Source organism: Cimex lectularius, unplaced genomic scaffold (assembly GCF_000648675.2).
Source record: "Cimex lectularius strain Harlan isolate CLEC.00 unplaced genomic scaffold, Clec_2.1 scaffold461, whole genome shotgun sequence".
Lineage (NCBI taxonomy): Eukaryota > Metazoa > Arthropoda > Insecta > Hemiptera > Cimicidae > Cimex > Cimex lectularius.
In genome coordinates, this window is record NW_019392982.1 from 51,336 (window position 1) to 71,609 (window position 20,274).

The 20,274-nt window shown below is 35.0% G+C and overlaps 1 protein-coding gene across 1 annotated transcript in view; it reads right to left on the reverse strand.

The window, feature by feature from the left end:
* The window catches only part of LOC106670527 (teneurin-a), a 74,698-nt gene that overhangs the window by 8,212 nt on the left and 46,212 nt on the right, over positions 1-20,274 (reverse strand). The window contains exons 4-24 of the mRNA XM_014400963.2: positions 12,422-12,631; positions 10,745-10,930; positions 10,524-10,670; positions 10,196-10,403; positions 7,902-7,928; positions 4,468-4,587; positions 4,216-4,403; positions 4,007-4,143; positions 3,361-3,769; positions 3,054-3,303; positions 2,855-2,993; positions 2,696-2,792; positions 2,470-2,627; positions 2,238-2,411; positions 1,976-2,166; positions 1,508-1,919; positions 1,066-1,224; positions 791-998; positions 461-720; positions 196-362; positions 1-133 (exon numbers count right to left, since the gene is read on the reverse strand). Of these exons, the coding sequence (XP_014256449.1) occupies positions 1-133; positions 196-362; positions 461-720; positions 791-998; positions 1,066-1,224; positions 1,508-1,919; positions 1,976-2,166; positions 2,238-2,411; positions 2,470-2,627; positions 2,696-2,792; positions 2,855-2,993; positions 3,054-3,303; positions 3,361-3,769; positions 4,007-4,143; positions 4,216-4,403; positions 4,468-4,587; positions 7,902-7,928; positions 10,196-10,403; positions 10,524-10,670; positions 10,745-10,930; positions 12,422-12,631 (3,980 nt within the window). The remainder of the gene's footprint in view (positions 134-195; positions 363-460; positions 721-790; positions 999-1,065; positions 1,225-1,507; positions 1,920-1,975; positions 2,167-2,237; positions 2,412-2,469; positions 2,628-2,695; positions 2,793-2,854; positions 2,994-3,053; positions 3,304-3,360; positions 3,770-4,006; positions 4,144-4,215; positions 4,404-4,467; positions 4,588-7,901; positions 7,929-10,195; positions 10,404-10,523; positions 10,671-10,744; positions 10,931-12,421; positions 12,632-20,274) is intronic.

Genomic DNA, 20,274 nt, shown 5'->3' on the forward strand with positions numbered 1-20,274 from the left:
AAGGTTTAGATTATTGTATGTGTAGTGAATAACACCGTCTTGTTTAGTTTTGATTTCTGAAAGTAAACCATGTCTGTCATAGCTGTAAGATTCAGTCTGTACTCCCCATTTCCAACTTTCAACTCGATTAAACCTAAATGGCACAAATAAAATTATTAACTGATTTTCATTTTTCACTTAATATAGTGTACAAACCTGTCATAGGTTATATTCAGAGTTTTGGAATTAGCTGGTTTCCAAGAAGTGGGAAGACCTTGACTATTGTAAGTAACTGATAGAATAGGATTTTGGTCTTTGTCGTAAATTGTCCTCTTTCCTCTGCCCTGGTCATACTCAATTCCCAAAATTTTAGTGTTGTTGACCTAAAAGTTAAATGGCTCAATATAGAATTTTTGTTTAAATGAATGTAACATTTCCAAAGGAAATCCTAAATAAATAGGAATAAGACAAAAATCAATACCCAAAAATGGCTATGAACTGTGTGCTGGTTAGCAGCAGCATCCCCGATAAGAGTGTAAGTGGTTGCCATTTGGTTAATGATATGGTGCTTTATCGCCATCTGCCTGCTCCACATGGGCCACATTTCAGCTTGCACTGGCATTGCAAGCTCCAAGAGTGGATGTCTCGCTCCTGGCCTCAACTCTACCCGGCCTTGGGCGCTTCCAGTTACAATAACTGTACGGTTTCTCAGCATACCTGCTTCAGAAACTACAGACATCCCTGAAAATATTAGTTAACAAGTTAAGTTAGGCGAGCTCTGGTTGTTTGTGATGTGGTTTGCGAGTAGTACCATCTCGAACAGTGATTGTATTATCATGCATGCTGATTCCAACTTTGTGCAAAGCAAGATTGTTCGGGTGGACTGGAAGCGTGACATACACTTCCAGTTCATCCTTTTCGCTCAGCTGAGAGGTCAAGGCGACAGTTTCTCCAGTCGGTAACACACCACTTGTGATTCTTCCAAGAGAATCGTAATGATATAAAAATGTGGATCCACCCTATGAAGAATCAACCGTATGTTAGCGTACTTTCTATTTACGGTTTTTCTATTAAATTATAATTTACCGAGGCTGAAGAATCAGCTCTGCTCGTCAATAAACCAGATGCTGGGTCATAATCTAAAACTATTTCCGATCTTCCTTTCTCAACAAATTTAGTCAAGAAACCCACTCCTGATATATTAAGCTCAGATTTATGATCCTGACTATTTTCAATTGCACTTACCTAAAATAAAAAAGCTATTTAGTTTTAAGCTATAAATTTTAATTTTGTTTATAAGAGGTTTGTAGGATTTTATTTACTGTTCATATTAAAAGAGAAAATTAAGCGTCATTTAAAAAAACACATTTTTGCTATTTTGAATACAAATGAACAAATGAAGTATGTGTCAGTTATACCATGCCAAGAGTTTAATTAATTTTAATAGAGGTAATTACATTGCAAAAAATTAATTTTAAATTATACAGACAATGTAATGAAGTTATTAGAAAATAAAAAAGGTTCTTACAACATTGCTGTAGTCCCTTAGAAACAATATTTTATTTCCAGAGCTATCAGTAACCGTAGATAATTTTCCGAAACTTGTGTTTTTGCTGTACAAGAAGGTGTACTTGGCCTTGCCAGTAGTTATATCCCTGGTTGAGATATGCTGGCCATATCTATTGAATATGTATATCTCCTCTGTGGCAGGGTATGGTATCCTAAACTCCCCGTTTTCATCTTGTGTTGGAAGATAATGCTCTAGGGCAAGGATGTGGAGGTTGCCTTGGTCAGCGACATTGACTATTCCATCTGGGCTGACTGCAATAGCTGATATCGAGGTGAACCTTGCGGTTGTTGACAAAAGGGTTTCCTTTGAATTACTAGTCTCAGTGAAGCATGGGCACAGTGTCGTGGTGTTGCTCGAACAATCACACAATCTGGAAATTATATTGTTGTAAAATCAAATGGGCGAGGAATTCATATTCCAACTTACGGTTTATCATTACTCTGTGATACTCTTCCAGCAAAATAGGCCATCTTTCCTGATGGATCAACAACCCTGATTGCATTAACTTTTTGTGAATCGGTATCGGCAATATAAAGAAGGCCACCTGGGCTGAAAGCGAGGGCAAACACGGGACCAAGAGCTGTCGCAGTCGCTAGAGTTCCTTCTTCAGTGTTCTGCTGTATTGGCAATTCATAATTTAATCTTTGCTTTTATATTTGGCTTTATTTAAGTAAAGATTTAAATTTACCTGGGACTCATCAGAATTTTTATGATCAGGGTTAGAATGACAATGGAGAGGTGTTCCAGCGACAAGTCTCACTTTGAGGTCTGATGTTAACTTAAGAACTAGTCTGTCATCAATGAAATGCAACGAGCCATCCAATGCACTTAGAGCAAGACCAGTTGGCCATTGTAGTTGTGCCTAGAAACAATCATTGTATAAATCTGTTTTTTCCAATTTTAAAATATTCCGTTAATACCTGTGATGCAGGAATGGCACCTTTGCAAGGTATTGGTTGCCAGATGTTATGATGTTTGTGATGCCCTATGAGTGTGTGGATTATTCCATTGGGATCTACAGATCGGATGTTAGTTCCATCTGCAATATACATTGTCTTGTCCGCAGCAATAGCCAAACCTGGAAAAAATTGTTAATATACTTCCATTCAATTAACGTATTTTGTTTAATAAATTGATTCAAATCACCTTTGGGATGTGCCAATTTAGCTTGCAGAGCAGGACCTTCATCCCCACAGCTTGTTTCATCACCAGGAATGCACCTGTCTCCAGAACCCACAGCAACCTTCAAAACCCGACAACGTTGTCAGAAATAGTAAAGGGGTGAAATACAAGTTTATAAATTACCTCCCAGTTTATTGAAGGCTCTGGCACTGATTCCAAAGAGACTACTCGAAGGATCTGATGTCTCTCAGGATCAGACACATACAGCCTTCCATCAGCCGGAGAGAGTACAAGATAATACTGATATGATACTTTTGTGGCACTGTAAAAACGTAATTTATGTTTAAATGCATGTGAGAGGTGTGAAAAATGTTTTAAATACCTAAGTTGAAGGACGGTATAAACATTGCCATCTGGTGTAAGCCGTCTCACTAAATTAAAATCTCCAACATAAATTGATCCGTCAGGCCCTGAGGTTAAAGCAACAGGAGTAAGAAGTCTTGCATCTCTAGCTACGCCATCACAGTCTTTGCATTGAAGAGGCCTCTGAAGGCCTGTTCCCATCACGACTTTAACACTTCTGGCCAGTTGTTTCAGATGGACTGTAGACCCATCACCTTTTTGCAAAATTCCTAAAAAAAACAACAAATAGAAACGTAATTGAAACTAATATATAGCATTTTTAATACCTTCGTGGAAGTTATAATGGTGGTGGATGTCAAGGCTCCAGCCTCCTACGTCAGATATGTCGACATCAAAACCTTGCAGAGTGGCAGTCTGCGTCTCCCAAACAATTCCTGGGCAAGTCAGATGCTGGTAGCCTACAGATATTTTGGCTTGGGCAACTCCATAAACCTTTTGTTTATAGACGTTACGCTTGTTCCATGCAAATGTGTGTGTAAGGTTGGGGTCAGCTTCAAAAACCTTGGTGTGCACCGAGCCTTCGATTTCCACCATCACATGTACTTTGACCAAAGACTTGGGAATCACAGACCTTGTCAGTCTCATCACCACTTTACTTAGGTAGCCAGGAGCCAGGCTTGTCCTATACATGAGATGTAGCCTCGAGCCAGGGATTCTTATGCTCTCTTGAAGCATCTAAAATGGAGAAAATAAGAATGTACTGAAAGTTACAGGGTTTTTCCTTTAATGATTTTAGAATTTGGAAAATATTGTTGATGTTACAAACATATCAGTAAGAGTAGAATTTTTATAAACCATGGTCAAATACAACGTCCATAATAAAATATATTATTAGTCTTAGGTGATATAATATAGTATTAGTCTTAAGTGATATCTGAAAAGACTTGAAATAAAATGTAGGTCCAGGCTTACCTGGGTTTCAGCAAATATCAGACTCTTGCCCGGTTTGCCACCAACTTTCTCTGGCATCCATGTAGATAGTATTACTGGCATTAGTAAAGTTTCATCATGGTCGATGCAAGGTGTGCTATGCACTGGGCTTCCAAATCCTTAAAACAAATACAGAAAATATATGAAATTTATTTTTTTCTAATTACCTATAAATGAAAAAAATATGATACCTGGCGCCAAAGCAGAGTTTTGTGCATTTTCACGATACATGTCTGTGTCATCTGACAGCTGCATTGTGATCGGTGCAAGAACAACTATTTGATTCCAGGGTACAAAGACAGTTCTTGTCATCGGTCGGAAGGGGCTTCGCTGGAACTGGAGTGTTACAGCACCTCCTCCATTTACAAGTACATCAAACCTAGAATTATTCAGTTAGAATTGTCCCTGTAACTTTCATTCCCGTCTTTGTTCATTCGACTCACCATCCTCCTGCCCTTGTAAGAGTAAATCCAAACCGAGAATCTCTGTCTACCGATACTCTTATCCCTATTATTCCCAAACCTTGCGGTGAAAGGACTTGACCCCTCATCACAGACACTCTCCTGTGTAATGGACAAATTAATTAAAACACAGAAGTTTCACTTTTATTTCTATGTCTGACAAAATTCTATTTCACCCACAAAATTATTTAATCTTTTTTTTTTTTAATTTTTCTAAATAATTTAATTTGCCATGTTTTCTTGCCATGCACTTTTGCCTAATAATGTTCTTGATAATTCTTCTATTTATTTTATCACAATTTTAAGGGCGATGTATATTTTTCAGAGAAATAAATTATAATTGAAGCGTGCCTTTTATCTTTAATTTTTTAGAAAGTGCAAAAAATAAATACTTTCACTATCATGCAGGTAAAGATTAAAATTTTTTTTTAAATATTACAAATAATGTTTCAAAAAATAAGTAAACAATAAAAAACTGTTTAATGAAAAAAACTATTCATAAAACTGATATTCATTTAAAAAATAAGTAATGTTTTATTACACTTCTCATGCAATATGAAATTATAAGAATGGAAATGATACGGGATATCATTATTTTCTTTTTAACTGGAATTTGAAAAGAAACGCTTACTTATTAATATTTAAATTTGGTTTTAGTCAATAAGAAATCATGACGGACAAGACCTTGTGCTTTTACAAATTGATTTTTGCAGATGAGGATTACGTATATGTACATGTAATGCAGATAAAACATGCATAACTATCTGTGCAAGGCCAATGTTGTAAATATATATATATATAATCAATGCCACAGCATTTATTTAAATTAAATAAATATATAACGCACATATAGAATATACAATTTGATCATTTAATACATTTATATAATATATACAAAATCGCTTCATCTCTGAAAAGCATGTCATCGCTTGTGGGGATGCTTTTCATGTTAGATATGCCATGCATTCTCCACTTCCCACAACTCCCTCCCCATCAGTTAAACCCAAAGGTTTTTGCTTTTATAAACAGCACTTGCTTTTAACACTAAACCCTCATTTATAAATTTTTGTTCTGTTTTTAATGAAAATTGTAACTTTGGTTGCTGGATATTTTGGATAAATAATATTGTATCATTTTTGGTCTTAACTGGTGTTGAACTGATGAAATCAAATAAAATCAACAAACAAATCATATTAAAAATATGTACATTTCAGATAATAAAAAAATAAGTTTATATAAACAATTAAATGAGATTTTATATTGATTCTTATGTCTTAAAATGCCATCAGAAGGAAATTAAGCAATGGTTACAATGATTAATTCGAGAAATTAATAAAGCAAAATGTTTATTTGTCTGGAAAAAGTGGTCTACATTCTTTGATACACCCATCAAGCCATTTTATAACCTCTACACATCATTCATTTCTCAAGAAGAAATTCAATTAAATATGCTATTGTGATAATAGTCTAATCAAATGACCTGTACAGATTTACAAAGATTTACAAGAAATTAATTTAAAAAATTCCAGATTCTATCATTTTCCTTTTATTTGATGTTTGATTGAAAGAAATCATCCTATTCACATCTGCTTTGTTGTAATCATTTATCAAACCCATGTTTTCTGCAGAAATAATGAAATGAATGGAACAATTCCATAATATTAATGTTTTACATGAGTTTCTAAGGTGCTTTTCAGAGATTGTAACATCTCAAAAAAATGTTTGACGTTGAATAAAACATACAAGTTGTGTTTCTTACTCTTGCAAAGTGTTTTTATATAGAATAAAAAGTAAAACTCAACAGTTAAAAATACTTAAAGGTTTAAAACTGACAATATTGAGGTTAATTTGAGCAATGAATTTATCATTGCTAAAAAATTCCTCTTTTCTACAATCGGCAAGATTAGATGACAGACTAAAGTACAAATTTTATGCACACAAAATAATGAAGTTGTTAGACTAGAATATTAATAAGAATTTACATTTTACAATAGCTCTCAATACAGTTATCCATTTTGAGCATATTTATAAAAAAAGTTTTACCTTTTGCAATTTATAAATTTTATTAGAATACAGTTAAAATTAAGTGAGTTTATATTTTCATTTCATTTATATTTTCATCAAATGTAAATATCTTAATCATAGATATACCTTAATGCTACAACTTTTTATCCATCTTGATCATGATTTTTTTAAATAGATTATAGACAGCTACAATGAGATCCATTAATGAAATTTATAATTATAGACCTGGTTACAAATTATAGACTAGGACTACAACAGAATGGTATACTTATTGATCAAAGTTTGTAACTATTTTATTAGATTTTCTTTGGAATTTGGTTTAGTTCGGTATCTCAGCCGGATGTGTCCTGGAGGATTTGGGCTAAAATTGGTCAGCCAATGAAATTTAATTTTTTTTTGTTTTTTTGGCCGTTTTCAACCTTTAACCATCCTGTATGAGTAAACAGTTCTTAATTTCTTCTTTTGACATTTTCACAAAACATATAAAACCTCTAGTTAAGATAAACAAAAGAAAAGAAAAGTAAATAAAGAAAAAAATGAAAATAGAAAATTAAATATATCTGAAAAAATACAACAAAATATTTAGGATAGTGAATGGGGTTGGGTTAAGACAATAGACAAAGACAAAAGACAATTGGTAAGGAAACACATAGGTTAAGGGTTTTTGTCAAAGACGGCTGCCGTTTGGGTCGAAGTCTTATTTAAGTTAATTTTGTATCGCTATTTTCTCCATAACTCATTATATATTTTTTTTTACTTTATATTATTAAACAAAATTTCCAAAATGTTTGTTCCACAGTAAATTTGCCTCCTTCTTTATTCCTCTTTACCATGTTAAATTAGGTTTCCAATAATATAAATTGACAAAGCACGAACAAGTACTAAACTATAACATACAAGTGTTAACATTCACAATGACGAGACACAAATATTGAAATTAATAATAAAAAAATAAAAAAACAGTGCATGAAAAAATTATGAATAAAAATAATATTAAATAAAACAAATTAAAATAACAATAATTTGACACTTGCACACACATAAAATGCGGAAAGGATGTAAGGTTTTCTCCATTGTTTTGGTGGTTGTTTTTTGTTTGTTGTAGAATTCAAACATTGAAAAACAAAAATAACAAAAGTGTGTATACTTGGTAGTAATGAATACAAAATAGCTGAATAGCTTTTAAAAAAAGTGAATGAGATTCAAACATCACCATAGCAATGGATGAAATATTAGGGGTGTTAGGCACATCACAAATATGATTAAGGAGTTAACTAAAATTGGAATCAGTGAAACAAAAAGCTACACAAAGACACATATAAGGTTCGAGCGGAATGAAATGAAAGTTTGTGATTCGGGCAAATTGTCTTAGTTTCGTTTTTTGAACTTACCGAGGTACAAACGAGTTCCAGAATTGACTACACACAGGATTGAAGGACAGAGAGAAACACAAGGACACATTACTTTGTGGTTAAAGTAAACAACTAATTAGACATCTGGATGGTTCAGAACAGGGAAATTTTAATAGACAATTACATTTTTCTTTAAAGTATTTAACCAAATGAAATTAGTGTAAGTACTTGAAAACAATGATGGAATCACCCAAATGTCCAATACCTAAACATACACATTCTCACCAGTACTCTGTTTTCCTTATAGAAATTAAAGAGACTTATTTAATTTTTTTTTACTTTAAAGTGACTGTTCATTATTAGAAATGAATAGTAAAAATCTGAATAAGAAAAAAATTATTTATCCATGCCATTTTAATTAGGGTAGGATGGGTAAGGTGTACAATCACACATGACTGGGATTTCGCATGGATATTATAAATGTAATTCCTCTATTATGGCTTTAAAAATTTAAATTCGACTCAACACTTTTTTATTCAAACATTTCGTTTGACTTACGGAGCTATTTATTTATATATTTCGGTTTCCGTTCTAATTATTGCTCAATAGATAACCGAGTTATAGTGTGGGGCAGTATGTGATCCATATTAGCAAAACTTCCATTTATGCAGACATTCAGTATACAAGTGTACAGACAAAAGACAAACTGGAAGAGAGTGAAATTATACTGCAAAAGCACTGAGGGCACATGAAAATAAAATTTCACTGAATCTAATACAGTTGAACAAAAGAACAGAACGGAAAAAAATTATAGAAAGTAATAATAATTGTTAAAAGAAAGATTAAGTAAACCCTCAGTGCTTTATTTTGTGTAAATCAATAAAGGCACTAAATAAATCAAAACCTGTTTGTATCAAAATTAAAAATCTACAGTTTGAGCTATGCTGAAGCAACTTACAATAGTTACGTGAGCAGTTTTGTTTTAAAATTCATTTTACATATATGAACATATAAAAACATAGGAACAAGACAAAAAGAAACCAAATATAAAACCAAAACAAACAAACAAAAAAGTGTAGCAGAAAGTGTTGAAACATATAAAAACAAGCTTCTAAAAAGCTGTAATTTGTAATCACACTAGCTCCGGCAAAACAGCGATTTTACAGTTTTCTTTTATTATTTTGTGAATTTATTTGTGTGATTTTTCAGATGTGCCAAAAACTATTATTTAAAAAAATTCATTTTCAATTTCTTTGAGGATGTATGCTTCATGTTAAAAGTGCTTTTCTTTAATTTATTTTGTTTTTATTTTTTAAACTGTTAATAATAATTAAAGTCAGTCCTTATATTTACCCTGAGCGGAGTTCTGGTCAGCCTCTTTGTTTTGTTTATGATAAGACAAACACACAAATTCACAATTTGCACAAAGTGATTTACTAGATTTTTAGTTTTAATTAATGCTTCTAGGGTGTTTTATCACAGGGTCAAATGGGAGCCAGACACACAAGGTTATCAGCCAGTTATAAGTTAGGAAATTATACTTTGCATTAGTCAAAACAAAAGAACTGAAGAAGAAATTAGTAAGAATAAATTTTGTACTTTCTTTAACTCATCACTGGCTGGAGGTGTTATAGTTTTGTAAAGGATAGGCATGGGTTAGACAAAGACAATAGACAAAACACACACAAAGGTATTTTGGAGTAACACTTTGGTTTAGCTTTTGCACAAAGCTGAAAACCAAACTTTTACAAAACCTTACATAAGTTTATAAAAATAAAAATACAAAAAATAAAATAAAAATAAACCTTTAAAGAAATAATGTTTTATTTGTTAAAAAGAAATTAGTAAACCACTGAGAAGTGCTGTTGTTTTTTTCAACCCGTTCAACCAGCATTTCTATAAGGAAGATATATTCTTCTAAAACCTTCAGGAATTTTTGTTTTCTAAAAACAACAGTTGTAAAACTATACGAACAACAATATTATCTTTGGTAATTAATGTTGTTGCGTATAATTTGCTTATTAGTTAATTAAAATCTATGGAGAAAGGATAAAACTAGTTACAAGGCAAAGCTGATCTCCATGCTCATTTAGTACGGATGGTATTTTCCGATCTAGAAAATTGCAAAGATATTTACATGCCATTAAATATCTTCCAAAATGGTTCATCTATGGCATTTATAAAAAAACTACATTAATTGCTTTTGAATTTGTCCCTTGGTGCACCTTGATCGTTAAAAATCAAAACTTCAGTAAATTTTTGCCTTGTAAAATAGAAAAAATTGGGGAGGTAGTTTGTTTTGACTTTGAATAAGCAGACTCTGAGGGACTTACCTCTCACTGTATTCATCCATGTGGGCATAGCTTTGCACACTGTTCTCCTCAACGAGGAATTTTACCCTTTGGTAAAAAGAAGCGGTCACAGAAGGAGGTTGTTTACGAAGAAGTACCTCTACAGGGTCATTTGAAGCAAGGCACATTATATGCTCAGTACAAGCAGGATGGGAACAACATTCTGAATCCGAACAATCGACCATTCCATCTAGAAAATTTAACTTCTTCATCAGTTTTTTCCTCATATATATTGTTAAATATATATAATATATAACATTTATTTGCATTAAAAAAAAAACTTATTACAAAATTCATGGGAATACTTTACCGTGATCGTTATCAAGTTCATCTGTACATTCCATTTCCAATCTGACACTACAATCGACACCAGCCCAGCCATCGGAACACTGACACGTGTATTCACCCTCGTACAAAATACATGAACCATGTCTGCTGCATCCACTTACACATCCGGCTGTTTGTAAGAAAGGGATTATAATCGATAGACTTTTATAGTTAATAAAAGAAAAAGTGAAATAAGAGGCTTACGCAAAGTGCAGTGCCTGCCGTTCCAGCCTTGTGAGCAAACGCAAGTTCCATTTTTGCATTGCCCATGCTGGGAGCAGCGAGAGTCACACGGCAAAGTGTCACATGTGTCTCCAGTCCAACCATCAGAGCAGATGCAGCGACCAGAATCGCAACGGCCATGGGGCCCACAGTCCAAACGGCACCAAGCTGAAAGTGGGTTATCAACAAAAATGATAAATTATGTGTAGAAATCAAAGTAAATTATTATACTAAAGGTATAAAAAGAAAATTTTTGTTAGTGTATAAAGAAATATAATTACAAATATAACAGAGGAAAAATGGTTAAAGTGTAGGAGGTTGGGTGGGTGTATTAATTATGAATAGAAAGATCTGCTTAGATTGTAACATGACATTTCAAGAGCAAGGAAGGTATACATTTATATGCATAGTTAAGGTAGTGAAAAGATGCTTTATAAGGTAAAAGAACATATTGAACTACATATGGCAGTTGTCATTAAAAGAAAAGAGGAAAGCATGCTGGATTGATTAAATATTCGAAGATATGTAACTCATTATAAAGTTAACAACTGCAAATCAATCTTAACAATTAAGTATTTTTTATAAATAAAACCTAGAGACCATGTTTGAATACATATCTATTTTTCAACTTTATTTATATATTCATGTATACTGATTGGCAGGCATTGTGGTCAATAATGAGTGTTTACACAAACATACGTTGACCTCCCCCCCCATCGGTCGTTTATTGCAATCGCCATGTTGTAGACATAAAATCATGTTAATCAAGGATTAACCACGTCCGATGGATAATTCCGGGCCACTCGAGTACGAGCAATTAGACATCTATAAGTCAATAGGCCTGCAATGTTTGCTGTAGTTAGTCAACAAGCGGGTTCACACAGTGGAACAGTTATTGCCGTCAGATTCCAGTTCAGGGATTATCGACAGTTGTTTTCACATTTAATCTTTTACTTAATTTATCTACTCAGCTACAACAGCTACAGTTAAAATGAAACTGAATGTTGATGTAATGAACTGTCATCCTTTGACGTAGCCAATATTTACTTTAATAAAGTTAATCAGTTAAATATTAATGATGCTGATTTGGCGTCTTAATGTTGATCATAGGGCTTTTCGGAGAATCTAAAAATAAGGATGATGGGAAGAAACATCAAGGGTGTAATGTTACTCGCCCCTTAAAGGTTGATCGTAAGTCATATTGCAAATGGTTAGGTGTTCCTTTGAAGGGAGTTGGAACAATTTGTCTTTTCTCCTTCAGATCCTGCAGGTAACAAAGGGGGGAAAATTATACGACTCCGCTGAGAAACAGGAAACCACTATGATAAAAGGGTAAATTAATATGTAGGTCAGAACGAAGTGCTTGGAGGGTTATGACGATGACACTCAATCTCGTTTAACCCGATTCCTCCTTTTGCGATTCATCACTGAAAGCCCGTCAAATAACAAGGAATTCTACTGTGATTTGGCTTGGACTTACATTTCAATGAGCAGAAAGAGAGAGAGAGAGGGTTTGTGTTTAAAGAAATATAAATAAATACCAATTACGAACGTGAACGATGGAATTCAATACCCCCCCCCAAAAAAAAAAAAAAAAAAAAAAAAAAAAAAAAAAAAAAAAAAAAAAAAAAAAAAAAAAAAAAAAACGGTTATACGTACGTTGTGAGCAGTCGGCGCCAGTCCACAATGATTCACAAACGCAGGAGGCCGTCTCTAGGTCGTAGGCTCCATGTTCTGAGCAACCGGGGAGGCACTGGTAAACCTGCTGGTCCACAGAACTGCAGTTTGCTCCTTGCCAGCCCGCTTTGCAATAGCACTGACCGGCGACGCAGGTCCCATGTCCGGAGCAAGTTGGATCCAGGCAGTTGACTGCAACAGAAAAATCGTCAATTTTTAGTCAGATAATAAATTGTCTGAGTGAGAGAAAGAGAAAAATAAAGAGAGGGAGAGATAGATAGATAGATAGAGAGAGAGTGAGAGAGAGAAAGAGAGAGGGATAAGGAGAGATATAGAGTGGAAGGGGAGGGAGAGAGAGAGTGTGAGTGTGAGAGAGAGAGAGAGTGAGAGAGAGAGTGTGTTTGTGTGAGAGAGAGAGAGAGAGAGAGAGAGAGAGAGAGAGAGAGAGAGAATTTTATTATCTTTCAGGATAACAAACTTATTTCTGTCTTTCGGATACTACACGATCTTCAAATTGTAAACTTTAAACTAACATTGAAAATTCTTATGTAATTTGGACGTTTTCGATTATGTTGGTTTTCTTGTCCCCATGGCTTTGCTAACACAGACCTATCTTTCTTCCTTCTACAATTTTTTTATATGCTTGTGTACGACTGTCACCAACATGTCCATGTTTTCTTTCACTAACGTACGAAAAGAACGCGACTATGATAAAAACTGATCTCAGAAAAAGTCGAAATGCATCTGTCAGACCAAAAAGATTGGTAGGAATTTTCACAAACAACTGAGCTACATGTTCTTCATCCAGGAAGAACTCTCGCATGTGTTATGGCTCATAAATATTTTTTCATCAATATGTTATCATGCATTTTATCATATAATAAACTCTTTCGTAGGCGTTTTTTGAAAAGGTTGTACTTGATTGTACAACGAAACTCGAGTATTCGTTCTGAATTGTCAGACATGGGAAATTTTATATCGCTTTTCCAAATCGGTCAATAAAGGTTGCTGATCATTACTGATTCACTGACTCTCCAAAAAAACCAAACAATGGGGATTTGTCCAAATTAAAAATAAAAGAATATTCATGCTAGGCTTTTACCAACCCCGTCCTCAGAGCTGATTTAGTCAAGTTTGTAAAATGCAGAGCGGTGTGACGAGGATCTTTTCTTCGGCGTTTTTTAAACGAGGGGAAGAGGATGTCGGCTCTGGAGTAAGCTTGGGATTTGAAACGTAATCCCTGGCCTCCCGTTTCCCCCCGCCTCAGGGAGGACCATTATGTCCAAGAGCTCGCACGGAGAGGCGTTTCAAATATTCAGCTCGATTAAGGTTTTACCCTGGATATCGATAAGCTGGATAATTCATAAGCAGGCCTTTTTTTATTATTTTTTTTCATCAGCCTTTCAAATATGCAGTAACGAAGAGTTTCCAGGCTCGCTTCCTAACGCGGTTATTATGGTTATATCATGAGCGTCGTGGCAAAGGTGACGTGCCTCCGAGAAAACTTGAGCACTCCTTTGAATATTTACCTTAATTAACCGGGTCAAAGTGAGGTTAAAAGCAGGAAGGTTTTTGAACACTGAAATCCTGGCAATGAAATTCATAAATTCATTTTTGTCGAATTTTATTTAAAAATAAGTGAAAAAACAATAACATGAAAACATTTATTTCTTTGTACAACTGTAGATTCTGAAAAAGAAAAAACTCTTTCTCCTTCATTCTTAAACCTGTAAGTTGCGGAGACTTTGATCTGCCTATATTCGCTGGTTTGACCTGTCAGACGCGTTCCGGCTTTTCGTCAACTTGTTGGGTTTGACCGGAAATGATCGGAAACTTTATGCTTTATGCTTAACTATGACACTCAAAAGAAAATCCAATAACGAAAGATACACTCATTTGGCAGTCTAGTCTAGACCTAGACGTTGCCAGTATCGCATGATTTTTTGCAGAAGTGTAAGTAGTTATGTATTACTTAAATAAAGATGATTAATAAATAGCACAACATTAATAAATAAAACAACAACAAATAAATAGCAACTCCTTCCTTTTGAGTAGTGCACATCCCAAGGCAATCACGGCTGCCTTTTTTATTGCGACCCTTTGCAATAAACTAGAGATGACGGAGCAAACGAAGTTATAATAGACGTAGAAAGTTCAGCATGAAGTGTTATATGATCAATTGAAAATTTCAGATTGTAGGGTTTGGAGGCTGTTAAGATGGGAACCGCTTAGAGGTGAGTGTGTCCAAAGGGAACTAGCAGAGCAGAGCCCATCCGCCACCCCGCCGTATTTTATGGGAGACCCTATACGAGCGGACCGCGCCAATTTCCTAATATTTTGGTTCTGGAAAAGGGGCTTTTAAACTTAACGTTTCCCTTAGATCCACCCAATCTAACGGTGCTCGAGGAAGGTGTAGGTAGTTTATAGTTCGTTTTTTGTTTTTATTAATTTATGTTTAGAGTGCCTGTCATTTTTTAGAAGTATGAATCTTATTCTGAACCAGCATAGAATCATTTATTCCGACCGTCTGCACTTAAGGGTTTGTTGGATTACTCAAACATGTTTAGACGATTTATCACTGAAAATGGCGCAATGCCGAAATGTGTTTGAGTAATCCTACAAACTCCCGAGTGAGGACGGACCCAATAAGTGACCCTATGCCGCTTCAAGCATAGGTTCACCGACTCGCAGACCGACACACATCATCAAGGCTGAATTTTTTTTATTAAAGTCTTTACGTTTGAGTCTCGTATGTAAGTCGTTCGTTGAGGTAAATGCCAAGGCATTGTAGGTGGTTCGCAACGTGAATAGAAAAATACTGAAATATAGAGGGATTTTTTTTTGTTAAGGGTAAAAACTATATATATTTGGATTTAGTTTCGTAAACCTTGATCCTTCACTAGCGGATCCTGGATTTCAGAGTTTGTAAGAGATTTTGTACGTTCATTATGTGAAGCTGTAGCTGGGCCTTTATCAGAGTATTGTTATAGAGGTAAAAGAGGAAGAGTCAGGGTGAGTGGGTATATTACAAGTGTATAGGGGAGATGAGCAAGTAATACTCTACCCTAGTGCTAGGGCACAAACAAAAATCCGGTAAACCGAGAAGAAAGAAGTGTTTTAGACAATTTAGTACGACAAGTATCTGGTATAAGGTAGATGATAGGATGCCAATAAGCTTTCACCAAAGTGCCTCATCCTGTCAAATACTTGAGATATATCCGGGGAGACATCAGGGTAGTACTTCTTCAGCTCGAGGGCAGAGACATTGCCGTCTATTATGCAATGAGCTTGATGGATAGACGAGTTGCAACTGATGGCTAGGAATAATGTGGGAAGGCATTTCATTATACGCCTGCAAATGAACCAGCATTCCTGTAGCAGTAGTTTTTCTAGAACCTTAGTGATTGTATGCAAAAGACTGATGGGTTTCTAAGAAGTAGGAAGGGTCTAAGAATAATCGTTAGTTTAAAATAATTGTCCCATTTATGTGTAACAACTAGAAAAACAAAGCCATTTTTTAAAATAACTCTTTAAAAATTTTTTCCCCCGGGTGTTTATAATTTCATATGTCTGTGGACGTTAGGTTCTTTGTTAATTATCAGGTAAACATAGTCTCCCTTGTTTTAATATTGTTAACAACGTGTTACAGGAGTGAATATTATATATATATATATANTTAATAATATAATATTCACTATATATATAATACGCCTCAAAGACTTTTCCCGTAGGGAGGATCTCGGTTAAGACCTGTTGGTTGTTAACAATAATACAACAAAGAAACTCCGTGGAAAGTAATCCTATAACGAAAGACTGTTTACATCTCAAAAGGTGAATAAATTATGCCCTTGTCATGTTGAATTTAAACTTTGAGAAATTCTCGGATTTTGCAAGGATTTCCCAGTATGGTTATTAATTGAAATTCCTCTTGCTGTTAGGATTTGGTATGAAAATAATAACTGTTCTGGAGCTAAAAACCGATCGGTTAAATTTTCCATTTGGTTGTTCAACTGTTTTGATGGAAAACAAAAACCTCAGCCAGTGGGTTTAAGGGAAAACTGTCTGTACATTTTCATTGTTAAAAGTACGCTTGTCATTTTTTCTAATTTTTTTAAATTGCCTGTTGTATTCAATATCAAAGGTATAATGAAGATGTAAATACTCTTTCCATCATGCACGTAAAAAAGAAGGTAGTCTTGAACAGACTACTTTCATTGATGTTTTACTTGAAAGAGAGTAAAACGATAAAAAAATCAATAAATTATGTTTTTATAATTTTTTTCAACGAAAAAGCTGTACGATTTAAATATTTTGAAAAATACTTTTGAAATGTATTTAGTTTTCAGAACAATTACACAATATTTTTGTACAGACCGACGTTGTTGTTTAAGAAATTTGGTTTAGAGACTTTTCTTAATTTTTCCGTATTCTGATCCTCATGGTCTGCCTTATTCCTCAGAATTATTCCATTTATTTGGGCTTCTGAAATTTACCGTTGCCATGAACCACATTCAATATCACGCAGGTGGCTCGGCCACTTTAGCTTCAGTCATTAGGATTAACAGGTGGGGTGGGCAAGGATAACCGTTGGACTAGAGGATAAGGATCAGGGTTGAATGATCGATGAAATGGGATTGAATCAAACTACGTACAAACTGTGAAGATCGTTGTTTATTTATTAATCGACAGTTTAAGAGTTTTGTGTTTTTAGATTGAAAGAATTCGACGAGTTGGAAGTTTAAATGTTTGGTCGAGTCCCAAACTTCGCAGTCGTTCGTCCAAATTTGATCGTGGTAAAATTGTAACGTCGGTTTGTTTCTTGCCCTTTTTCAATATATGAATTGTGAATCTAGGTTTCGAGTTGACGTGAGGACTGGTACACTGAAGATACATTAAGAATGGATCAAGATAAATCTGACATCAGAAATGAAAGCTTAAATTAGATTTTTTCTTAAGTAGCTAGAGTTTTTTGCAAGTAGTACTATTGTACTTCTCTTCTATCAGCTCGCTATTTATCTTCAGAATTTTTGTTAACTTCCGCAGTCTTGATAGTGAATTTTCAGTTAAGTTTGTCTTTCCATAATGTATGTATACTTTTAGAGTAGGGTATAATAAATTCTGCGGTTTTCTTTTTTTGGCAGAACCTACAGGCTATCTTCTGCGACTCCTAATAATTTCAAATACCTGCTCTTCTTTACTTTATAACCGATAAGTAGTAACTACAGGCGATACTTCTATGACGAAGTTTTTTTGCCTGTCGTTGGATGTGGTTAGATCTGGTATGATTCTCTAACTCCGTCCATTCGGTAATTGTTTTTACCGCCCTTTTAAATTTTACAGATTCTGGGTTCGGGCCTTCCTCCCTCCATGAGCTCTATTGGTTTATCAGTCTCATCTGTCTTATGTGTCCTGGGGCTCCGGCAATTTGTTGTCTTATCTTATTTCGCCCACTCGCAGTTCCTTTCTGTTTGTGATCTTACCTCAAGCGAGGCTAGTACTTTGAACGCAGCTTGGCTGTTAGAGTATCATTTTACACTCTTTTGCGCATAACACATTTACTACTTGCCACGGTTTCGGCTTTTTTTAATTTTTTTAAGAAGAAAAATATGTACCGGCTGTTTGATTTTTGAGCTGTACGTGTACCAAAAGAGTCAGCGTTGACTGGTAGTTTTGCGTCTATGACCATGCTCAATGTTACATCATTCAACGTTCCTCTCTAATTTTTAGCTGATGAGTACCATAGAGGTGGCTGATAGAAACCAGTCCTTGGATAAGGCTATGTGCAACTAATTTTGCTTTTCCTGGGATGAAGGCAAGAAGATGGTGTTGGATTAATAAAATCTCTAGGGCAGCAGCCTGCGTAGTCATCAAGGCTCCCGTATCTATAGGTAACATTTAGGAGCACATTTACTCTTGACTGCAGAGTTTGTTCCTACTACATAATTGCTTAAACCAGAAGGCAATTTTTGGTTTTAGGCCAAAGGAGTTTTTAGGAACATATAAGTAAATATCTTCAGATTCGATTGCTATTGGGCCATTCCCTATTGATACACACCTGTCCGTACTTCTGCATAAAAGAACAGTTTCCTGACAGATGCGGCAGATAGGTAAGTAACTGAGTCTATGGAAGAAAATGCAGGTGTTTAAAGTTGAAATTCGTTTGTATTATTCATTAGTAACACATTTATAATTTGTTTTAGACAGAAAACAACGTTATTGTTGAAAAGTTTTCATTGTATTCGTAATTTTGTGGTTTATTTATTTTTAGGAAGTTGCCGATCGCCCATCCGTTTATATTTTCAAGGGGTTTATGTTTAAAAGTGGAATATAATTAAGAGCGGTATCAACTCGGGCGGGAATAATTCGAAAACGGCCTCAATTTTTTTGTCTTTTTAATTCGCCCTTTGTTGTTGAGAGAGTTTTTGTTTATAGGCTCCAGTGGTTGGGGAGAATTGAAATTCGTCTACCCTTTTGTGCCCTGGCGGTCCGGAAATATAATCCATCGGGATTTGCAATCAGTGCAGGGAGTGTGGGGCTGCAATAATGCCCCGAAACTAATTATCGGTACCCCCCTGGAAAACAGGTTCAGGCCCTATACGCGCACGCAGCCCTTTTCGCCCGCGCCATCCATTTTCCGAGCCCGTCCGCCCTCTTTGAGCACCCTTTGAACAACAATTAACTTTGTTTGACGCCATTTTAATCATAGGGGCCAATGTAATAGCAGGTGCAGAGCAATTTTCTTCCTCTGTCGTGCCGGGCAACTCTTTGGGTCCTATCAACATTCCATTAAGGCTCTGCTTAACACGTCTCCTTCCACCCTACGTTCCTTCTCTTTTCACCCTGGCTAATGGGAAAACATTTCTAGATGAGGATATAAGATCACTTTTCAATCCTTCACTAACTGGAAAAAACGAAAAAAGAACTAATTATAGTAGATATAACCTTGAGTAAAACCTGAATATTTTTCGACCAAATGAATTAAAATCTTTTTAATAAAGAGAGATCGAGCAGTAGAGATAGAGACAGAGAGATAGATAGATAGAAAGAGAGAGAGAGGGGGAAGAGAGAGAAGATAAAATATTTATTTAACATAAATTTGAATAAAATGTGCAATAACTGTGTTTAAATTCTCATATATANGATATCTTTGTTCACTAATTGCTTATTTTAGTTTACAAAAAAAAATCTTCTTATTTATTTATTTCGACTGTTACCTTTTAGATCGGAAAAAGTATCAACCGAATTTTGACTGCCATGTTTAACATTTCACGCTGCTTAATTTTTCACTAGTTTTTCATCGCTAACGCGCGTCAGTTATTTCCGGCTGTTTTTTACAATGCGCAAGTGGTTGATAACGATGTTTTGCGTATTCTCGCCCCAGTCAAACGCGTTTTGCCACTAAGGCGCGACACAGATGTAATCAGTATTGATCAAACTGTTGACTACGGGCGATCCACAACCAACGAAATCTCACTCTTCATGAAATCTGCAGAAATATAATAGTTCACTTTGTATAAATTGAGATTTTATATTTAAAAATCTATCAGGGAAAAGCCGTATTTGGAAGAAAACTCTAAATATCTTCCTCGAGCGTACGAGGATTATATAAATGTTACATAGTTAACGAAATAATTTAAATAAAAAAAAACAAACAAACAGAAAAGTCGTTGATTGGAGAAGTGTGCAGTGATGTACTCCTAAATCACAAATCGTCACTTAACCACTCGCACTCTCTCAGAGTAGGTCACCACTGCCTTTATAGAAGGCAAGGAGGAATGTTGGATGAGATCGGGAGGAAAGTACTTGTACGTGCGGATTAGAGGGAATCGGAGGTT